This window comes from Rissa tridactyla, chromosome 8 (genome assembly GCF_028500815.1).
Source record: "Rissa tridactyla isolate bRisTri1 chromosome 8, bRisTri1.patW.cur.20221130, whole genome shotgun sequence".
Taxonomy (NCBI): Eukaryota; Metazoa; Chordata; class Aves; order Charadriiformes; family Laridae; genus Rissa; species Rissa tridactyla.
Window position 1 is genome coordinate 7,567,509 of NC_071473.1, and position 9,455 is coordinate 7,576,963.

The 9,455-nt window shown below is 51.8% G+C and overlaps 1 protein-coding gene across 1 annotated transcript in view; it reads left to right on the forward strand.

The window, feature by feature from the left end:
• The window catches only part of GRID2IP (Grid2 interacting protein), a 39,168-nt gene extending 33,524 nt beyond the window's left edge, over positions 1 to 5,644 (forward strand). Inside the window, 5 exon segments of the mRNA XM_054211749.1 lie at positions 1,931 to 2,017; positions 2,547 to 2,676; positions 4,055 to 4,173; positions 4,641 to 4,805; positions 5,219 to 5,644. Coding sequence (XP_054067724.1) covers positions 1,931 to 2,017; positions 2,547 to 2,676; positions 4,055 to 4,173; positions 4,641 to 4,805; positions 5,219 to 5,290 — 573 coding nt within the window. The 3' untranslated portion in view covers positions 5,291 to 5,644.
• The last annotated feature ends 3,811 nt before the right edge of the window (positions 5,645 to 9,455 follow it).

Below are 9,455 nucleotides of genomic sequence, written 5' to 3' on the forward strand. Positions count from 1 at the left end.
TCAGGCAGCTCGAAGGCAGCTGGAAGGCGGCTCCAGCCCCACGGCTGTGCCCTGGGTCCCTCCAGGTCCAGGTCTGCCAGGCTCCATCCTCTGGCAGCTCCCGCTGGTGTTGGCTTGTGGAGATCCCAGCCTCGGGAGGATGCAGGAGCCAAGGTCGCAGATGGCCATGCACCCACCCGCAGCAGCGGCAGGGCTGCAGGAGCCAGAAACCAGCCCAGTAACAGAGCAGAGCCCACCGAGGTTGTTCTTTGGCTGCGATGGGGCAGGAAGATGTGGGGTTTGTCCAGGTGGTCACTGTGTGCGTGTCTGCATGCGTGTAGCACTGCAGGCTGGTCCCGGTGCACGGCCGTGGTCTCGTGCCAGCCGTGCTGTGGTGCAGGCAGGGGTCCCACACGCTGCCTGTACCTCTGGGGAGGTGCTTTTGGCGTCCTGGGGACGAGCTGTGCCTGGCAGAGGGGTACTGCATTTGCAGGAGAAAATGAAACCCACTGCAGCTGCTTTTTGACCCTACTGAGATGAGCTGCCCCAAATTAACGATAATTCATTTGGGTTTGCTTTTAAAAAAAAGCAGGTGGCATAAATGAGGACATGATTTGACAAAAGGCATTTCCAGATAAGAGATGAACTTCGTTAGTGGTTCCTGGCCAGTAACCCCCCAACACCTCGTTAAGTCCTTGTGGGGGTAATGGCTGGTTGGACATTAACAGCTGGTGAACAGAAATTCAGAGATTCCCAGGCTGAAATCCAGGCAGTCCTGAGGTCCCCGCTCCTCGCCAGGCCCCAGGAGGGACGTCAGGACTCGGGTGAGCCCAGTCTGGGGTCCTGCTCTGCCTCCAAGGCTGCAAAGCTGCAGCACAAGGAGTCGGAGCATTCTGGAGGGGAAAGCTGACTCGGCTGGATCACTACTTTCCCTTTAAAATATCCCCTTCAAGATCTGCAGGTAACAGCTACAAAATGCTTCAGAAAGAGGAGTGGTTAGTGAGCAGGAGAGTCCTTGTCCTGCAGGCAGGAGATCTCAGACTGGACCTCCAGACTTAGCCCTGGCCCTGCAAGGAAAAACGACTGAGAAATAAAAATTGTGCACGCCTAAAGAAAGCCTGAGGCTATAACACAGGACAAAAGCCCCTCTTAAACATTAACAAAGCTTGGGCACATGCATCATCAGTCTGGAAGTGGCAAAGGAGCCAAGCTGGTGTTAGTGGTGCTACTGGGCTCCCTGCAGCTCTCTGGCAGCATGGACCTTCAGGACAGCTGCAGAAGGAAAGGGCCTCCTGGGCAGCATCCACATAAACCACATGGGGAAGCATCTAAATGTGAGCTCTCATAAGGGCTCTGGAAGTTTGGGTCTGCAGGTGACAAACAGGGTGTGTTTTCCAGCCCCTGCTGAAGACACAGGAGAGGCGGTGGATGAGGACCGGTTCCTGTAGCTGAAATACGGACTTTGCTGTTGAGGGTTCAGTGAAGGCTTCATACAGGAGCAGCATGGAGAAGAGAACAGCCTGTCCCTCCGGACCCACAGCCCTGCCCCTTGGGGTTGCCGTGCCGATGGGCACAGTAGTAGCTCCCCTCCTCCCAGTGTGCTGTGGCTGCCCTGTGTGGGTGATAGGATGAACAGTGTGTACAGAACTAGCAGAAATTCTGCCTTTAACGTGTATTCATCCACCTAATCTAACCCACTGAATGAACTGATAAGGTTTTATTAACGATGATCTATAAGCATGTGTACGGGGCCCCTAGCAGAAGTGACCTGATACAAAAAACGGTGCTTTCCCACCATCCTATAGATAGAGGGAGGCTTCTTACCTCTGCTCCTACCACGTCCTTGGTAGGTCTCTGTGACCCAAACCTGGGTACAAAAGGAGATGGAAGATGGGACAATATAAGTGCTGGAGGTCACTGGCCAGTTATTTACTGAGGTTTCTCTTTGCAGTTTGTGCTGGCGATGGGAAACTATCTGAACAATGGGCAGCCCAAGACCAGCAAAACAACAGGCTTTAAAATCAACTTTCTTACCGAGGTAAGATGAAGCATGCTTGTTCCCGTGCAGGAGGCACCATTGCCAGGAGCTCCAAGTGCCCGGTTTATCGTGCCTGTCTTTGTACAAGCAGCTCCCAGAGCGGTGACCGGTGGGAGGGCAGGAATCGATGGGCAGGGCTGAATTCAGAGAGGCCCTAACGACGGTCTGGTGCTTCAGTGTGCTGGCACCTGAGACCCAGGCCTTCTGGCTGTGGGGTGGGAGAGAATGAAGGTCTTTTATCCCACATGGGTTGCTGTGGGACTTCTGAGGGGTGGGGGACGGGGTGACAGCCCTGCCCTGCGGGAGGATGGCATTGCTTAGCATCTCAACGCCACTAATCTGGGCGTAACGTGCTGTGTAAACATTACATGTCCTATTTAAACATTAATCCACCTAGCGTGGCTGGGAATTGCCGCGCACGTGAATGCGGAGTGAGGCGAGAACAGAGGAGCCCCTGTGTATTTGGGCGCTTGACAAAACCCGCTCTCCTCTGCGTAGGAATCTTCTTACTTGTTTTGCTTTGCCGTAGCTGAACACAACCAAGACCGTTGATGGGAAATCCACCTTCCTGCACATTCTTGCCAAATCACTCAGCCAACATTTCCCAGAGCTCCTGGGCTTTGCCAAGGATCTTCCTACAGTGCCGCTCGCTGCCAAAGGTAAACGAACAAAAGCATCTGCAAGCTCCTTGTCTCCTTGGTTTTGTACGGGTCTGGAATCAGTCACGAGCTGCACAGCGTTGGCAGGAGCAGGACGGCAGCCCAAACGAGTGAGGAATGGTCCTGAGTGAGAGGATGGGGCTAGGAAGGGATGATCTTAGTGACAGGGGAGGTCCCATCTGTCCCTCACCCGAACCTTCCTTCTGACTTGGAAAAAGTGGTTCCCAAATTCAGAGGTATCTTGTGAGTGCGAATGAGCCAAAGCAGAGGGAAGTGCTAGGAGCTGGTCTGCTCCACCCAGCCACTGCCTCCTTTCATCCCTGGTGTGCAGCCTTCCCAACATGGGTGCCAGCATTATTACTGCCTGCAATTGCACGTGGTACAGAGTGTACAGCACCCTTCATGTTATGAGTTCACAGTCCAGTCGCAGTCATGCTGACTGAGGATCATACGGCTTCTTTGGCTGCAATAAAAAAAAAAAAGAAGTCACATAGATGTTGGGGTTATCATCCATCCACTTGTGTTGGTGGTGTCATGACTGGCTGGCTACATGCAAAGCATGGGCTGCGTTCTCCTTGCACACCATCCCCTGTTGTTCGTGAGTAATTCCCTTGGGAATTCGTGCTACAGTGGATAAATAAAGGAGAAAATTCAGGCCTGGAGATGTAAATTTCCACTTGGTGAAGGTCTGTACTGGTAGCTTTCCTAGCTGGGTTTTGTATCTGGCCTAACTGTTAAATACCACTTCTGTCACCAAAGGCTCCCCGCTGCCCAAACTCCTGCCACTTTATACCCAATTTCAGACCATGTGCCATCCAGGGCTGCCCAGTGTTGCTCTCATGCAGGCCACAGAGCGACGCAGCTGCAGCACGTAACCCAAGCCCTCCTGACATGCTGCAGTTTGCCCTTTCCCTTGCCTGTAGAAGAGCTAAGGCTTGGCCGCCCAAGACAGCAAGAGTCTGAACTGCTCATCACTCTGCTGAACGCTGGTACTATGATGAGATGTCACGGAGGACAGCCTGGATATTACTCCTTGTTCCACCGTCCTGTACGCTCCCTCTGTCCCCCTCCCTGTGTACCATCACTGCTGTCATGCCGTTGAGTCCTGCATGCTCCTTGCACTTGGCATGTTCCAGGCTCCTTTTGAAGTTCTTGGTATCTCTTGGCCTGAGCACCCAGCAACGGCTGCTGGCAACCTACTGGAGCTCAGCAGGAAGGTCTGATTGTCCACCACACCCTGGACAACGCAGACAGGTTGTGCAGAGCCGTGTAGAGAGACAGGCTGAACCACCCTGACCCACCGCTGCCCTCGCTTTGCTGCAGGAAGCAAGCCAGACCTGAGTCTCCTAACACTGTCGACTCCTCTCTTCTCATGTAGTGAATCAGAGAACACTAACGGCTGACCTAAAGGACCTGCACACCACCGTCAGTGACATACAGATGGCCTGTCACAACATGCCAGCTACTGCAGAGGACAGATTTGCAATTGTGATGACTGTATCCTTCTGTAAAAGGGGTAAAACATCAATGGGACTTACTGCCCTCGAGTAAAACCATTCAGCTGTCTTTACGCCTCCTTGGTAAGCAGCAGGGCTGCGTCTGGCTGGTAAGAAAGGACCATCTTAGCACTTGGTGAGAGCATGGTGGAAACCTCCACCTTCCACTCACTCTTAGCCACCACGGGAAACAGTTTTTGTGGTGACCACTGGGTCGTATGTCTCTGCGTGGCAGAAAGCCAGCGCCACAAAGCCAGAAACCTTTCTGAGCCGTCTCTCCTTCCAGAGAAGGTGCTGGTAGGGACAGCTGAGCGTGCCAGCGGGCTCCCTTCGCGTGTGGCCGCAGTCTGCATTTGCAGCAGGTCCTTTCTTAGACCTGAGATGAAACCCAGCCATTTGATAAGCAGAAGTGGTTATGATCTGTACCAGACCCACAGTGCAGTTGTTTTCCCTTAAGCCATTTCTCAGTCCTTCCTGGAAAGCGCCCAGCCTGCCATGCGATCCCTGGACGACCTGCAGCACAAGGCCATGGAAGAATTCAGCAAGGTGTTGTCCTTCTTCGGGGAAGACTCGAAAATGACGACTTCTGAAGCGTTCTTTGGCATTTTTGCAGAATTCATGAGCAAGTTTGAGGTGAGCTGTGCTTTTCAAAGCCAACCAGCAAGGGGTTTCCTGTTAGATGTCAGCAAAGCGCTTTACTTACATGTGAGATGTGGGAACGAGACAAGCTTTTTGTGAGCAATGTCTGCAAAGCGTGATTTTTCTAACGTGCAAGTTGGCTGGCCGGTGCGGGAGGCCGAGGTGAGCGTTAATGGTCCAAGCACCAGTTCCATGGAAAGTAAAGCAGACGTCGTCATGGTCTGACGTTCTTGGTTAATGAAGGTTGGTGCATCTCAAAGCAGATGTGCTGACTGTCAGGGCTTGTCCAGCAGGAAGCCAGGGGAGAATTAAGTCTGTAGTGGCCAGTACCATTGAAACATCCTCCCTGTCCACACCAGCTGCTCTTGCCTGATCCTCAGCTCCTGCTCTTTGCTCTTTCCCTGCAGCGGGCACTCAGCGATGTGCAGGTCGGCGAGAGCCAGCGCAGCCCCAGGATGACCTCCCCCCTTGCCTGGTGAGGGGCCTGCAGCAATGCAAGGTGCAACAATTTATTGCCAACAAAGTGCAATTTGCTCCTGTTGAGTTTGGTTGTAAATACGCTGCTGTCACCTGCTACCACCAAGCAGAACCACGGACCGAGGGGTCGGGGAAGTTTGGACACTGAAAAGGCACCAGAGGTGATGGTGGATGGATGTGAGGGTGAGGCACAGGAACAAGAAGGTAAACACCGCGTTGGTCTTGACAACAGCTTTCTTGGCGTCCTCCATTTCTATGGTATGACTGAGTCAAGGATTTCAGACACATCTGGGTAAAACCCCACTCTCCCTTGTTTCTAGAACATGTATAACTGGCACCAGCAGTCGCTGGAGACCTTCCCCACATCCCCATGGCCAGTGCCTGAGCACGGCTGTGCAAGGAGTCAGCCCTCGCAGGATACAGCTTGCCCCAGGCAATCACACTTGCCTCTGCCAGCCTCGGGGCTGGGGTTAGAGCCCAGCCACAGAGTCCTGGGGAGCCAGCGCAGGTCAGGGGGGAAGGGAGCGTGGGTGGATGAGGGCTGCCACCAGTGCCTGCCCCCCGGGACCCTGAGCAGCAACGCTGCTGAGCTCCTCTCAAATCCCTCTCCGAGCCCTTCTGCCCTTGAGCTGCACCATGGGGCTGGAGCTCCACCTGAACAGACTTAACAGTGGAGTGGAGATCGCTGGAGGTGGCCCAGAGGCTTTAATCCCCTGCCATTGCTGGCCAGTGGCAATGGAAAGCAATATGACCTTGCAGAACCCTTCTGGCTCATCCACGTGGTCCCAAATACAGGTCCAGTCTGGTTCTACCCAGCTGCGCTGGAGAGTAAGGAAAGCCCAGAGTCATTCCTTGCTGTCAGCTTTGCTTAAAGGTGTGGCAGAGACTGACAGGTCTTAAAATCTTCCCAAGAGTTTAACATCAACTTCTTTGAACTTGCCAGGAGACATAAACCCCTGAGCATTTTGGTGCCTCCTTGGAAAGTACAGGGTCCCTCGTAGCCTAAAAATGAGTGGGAGTCCTCTGCAGCCCCGAGTGCCGCCTCCGAGGCACGGCAGGAACCTGCGAGAAATACATCCCCTGCCCTCCTTTATTCTCTCCCGAGGGCTGGAATCCCGAGAGTCCCTTTACTCTGTGATTTGACCAGTCGTTCACGCTGAACATACCCAGGGAACTCTAGAAGCACGCACGTCCATCTTTCAACAATGTCTGGTTGTTATTTAGATGACTTAATTCCCTCTGAAACGTCCCCCGGGACGAAAGGGCTAGCAGCATCCCATGGTCAGTGCATGCCCCTCCGGGCGACACAGTGCCCCGAGAGCTTTACAGCAGCAAACCTACAGTGCGTTAATATTGTGAGGCATTCCTCTGTGCAAAATGCATCCGTTGCCTTTCAAACCCGACACGCTCCAACATCCTGCCCCGTGGAATCGCTCCAGCAAGCCGTAGTGTAGGTAACCTTCCTCCCGTCTGTTGCCAGAGCAAGAGCTCTTACTGCAGCCTCTGCTCAAGTACAGGATCACCAACTGGTGCATTATTCATGGGAGACCTTATGACCATCAAATCTTTGGTTTTCAGTATTTTTTTAAACCCTGCTGTAGAAAGTGAAGTATATTTTCACAAGTGTTCTCAGTTTATACAGCTTTAAGTGCCAGGTAGTTTCTAGCGTTGTGTTCCCAGAGGTCCAGCCCCGTCTGTCTCTGCCTCTCCTCTGCCCTGACGGCGGTGACAGGGCGATGCTCACTCAGCTCCTCTTTCCATTTTGGATGTTGCACAGTGCATTCAGTTGATTATTTTATTAATTTTTTTTCTAAAAACATATTCAATATTTAAACCACTGGAGGTTCTTTTGAAACTGTCATTACAAATGTGAAAATGCTGTACACAGATTTTGCTACATGTTGTAACTTTCCAAAATAGTTAGAACTCCGGTCCCTTTGGTATTTTTATGTGAATATTTTCAAAGAACCAGAACTTCTGACATGGTTATGTTATTTGATAATGGGACTATGTATATTCGCAATTCAGTCTCTACCCAATGCCTATGTGCTGTTCCTAAAATAAAGCTACTGCCTTCTGCCTCCTGACTGCATGGACCTCTGTGTTCCCTGAAAAATTGCTTCTTACAACAGCTGCAGGTGAAGGTGTGAGGAATCCTGCATCTGGCACGTCTGTGACTGCACTTCTTAATATTGGCCCCTTACACCTACGGGAGGGAGATGCAAGGTCTGACTTTGCTGGGTTTGGGCTGGCACGGGGAAAATAACTGCATAATTGTGAAAAGACCTGCTTTCGTACCGGCATTCAGGCTAGTGTGATGAATATGAGCAGTAAATTCTTAAAATAGTATGGATTTTTTCTGCAACCTTCAGAAGAAAACATTTAGTGAGTGTATGAGCCAGTTAATTGTTTCCCTCTGAAAAGGAATTCTTGGCTGAGGTTGAGTTTATATCCCCGGAGCAATTTATCTCCCTTTACACTAACAGCAGATAGATAGGGAACGGCTTCGTATCAGATTTCCTGGTTGTAGTTTAGCTTGTTTACAGCAGCCTGCTCAACCACTGGGTCCTCCCTGGAGGCCACGGCACCGGCAACTGTAAAACAGCTCTGAACAGAGTTAATGAAAATGTTACGGGGAGAAGTCCCTCGCTGCGCACGTGCACTTAAAGTGCTCGAACCCCTCCTGATGTTTCTTTAGCCCTCCTGGCCGATCGAGCCCGGCTCTTCTGCAGCCCCGGGGACCTCGAGCTGCCCAGCGCGGCTGTCAGACCTCCCACCGCACCGCCCGGGCTGCAGTCCGTAAACTGCCACAGAAATGATGACCCGGAGCCTCCTTTGCAGCACAGTGCAGAACGACATCCAGCATCATTCACCGCACACACTTGTTGTTTTGTCGTTTCTTGATAATTGCAAACATTAGGTAATTTTTCCCCAGGATCAGCGCACTGGCTGGATGCTCTCCTTTTAGCCTGGTACAGCCCAGCCCTAGCAGAATGCCTGTGTCAGCCTGGATCATGGGATCGTCTTCACAGGAAAGCCTGTCCTTGGAAAGGAAATAATAACTCAGGCAGCAGCCCGGGGTCAGCGCGGGGAATGCAGCCGTGGCGTGGCTCCTGCTCCACAGGGTGCCACTTCCATCCTCTGACAGAGACAGGGAAACGGTGGCCGTGACAATACCAGGTTACATTCCAAACTTTGGATTATTTAAGGATTTTCACTCTTCCCTGCAAGAAATGGGGAAAAGCAAACATCAACGAGGAGCTTTAGTAAAGTCATGGTGAGGAGATCACAGCTCCTGGTGGTGGACTGGCTGGGATAAAATAGCACCAGGCTGGCATCTGGAAGCCAAACTGGAACCACATTCTAAGTATCTTGATAATAGTTTGAAGGGCCACAATCCATCATTATTTTTCAGGTGCCATAAAAGACGCTGAAGAGACAAACAGAAGTCTCAGATTCAGTCTGGAAGGGCTCAAAGTCAAGAAAAAGTGTCAGAGAGTGGGAGGCAGCACAAAACGCCTGGGTGCTGAATTGGAAGCCCTTGAGATCTGCATTGTTCTAACACAATTTAGGAAAATATGGGTTTTCCAAATTCCATCGGACCAAATTAAAGCCTCTCCAATTGCAAGATTCAAAGACCTTTTGTTATGCCCATAAGGATTGTGAGCTGAGTGTGAAACAATGAGATAACATACAGATACTAGTTTTTTCCTACTTTGCTTTCTGGTTTCTTAGAGTAGAAAACTTGAAAGTGAAGGTGAGAGCTGAACTTCTGATTCTAGCAGCTGAGATTGTCAGAGAAGGGGTGAGTTTCACAAAAGCTTTGGTAAAAACGGTTCAGCTAGTTGCAACACTAAATGATTAGTGAGAGAGAGAGAAAAGCAGCACCTGCAGCAAGAGATGCTGCTCACGCCCGGCCGGCGACGCGGGACCGGCGTTCCCTGGGGGCTGCCCTGCTTCGCCTGAGACTTTCACCCAGGTGTCGCAGAAGAGCTGGGGACTCCCCGGTAAAACGTGCCCTTAGGGGATCACACACGGCAAAATTCGGGTTGATAACTCGACCATCAGGACATGGGTAAGGCTTGTGTAAGGACATGCCCATGCTCCATCTGCCCTCCCAGCTAGCGGGTTGCTGGGATCCCCCCTGCCCAGGAAGAGACATGGGGC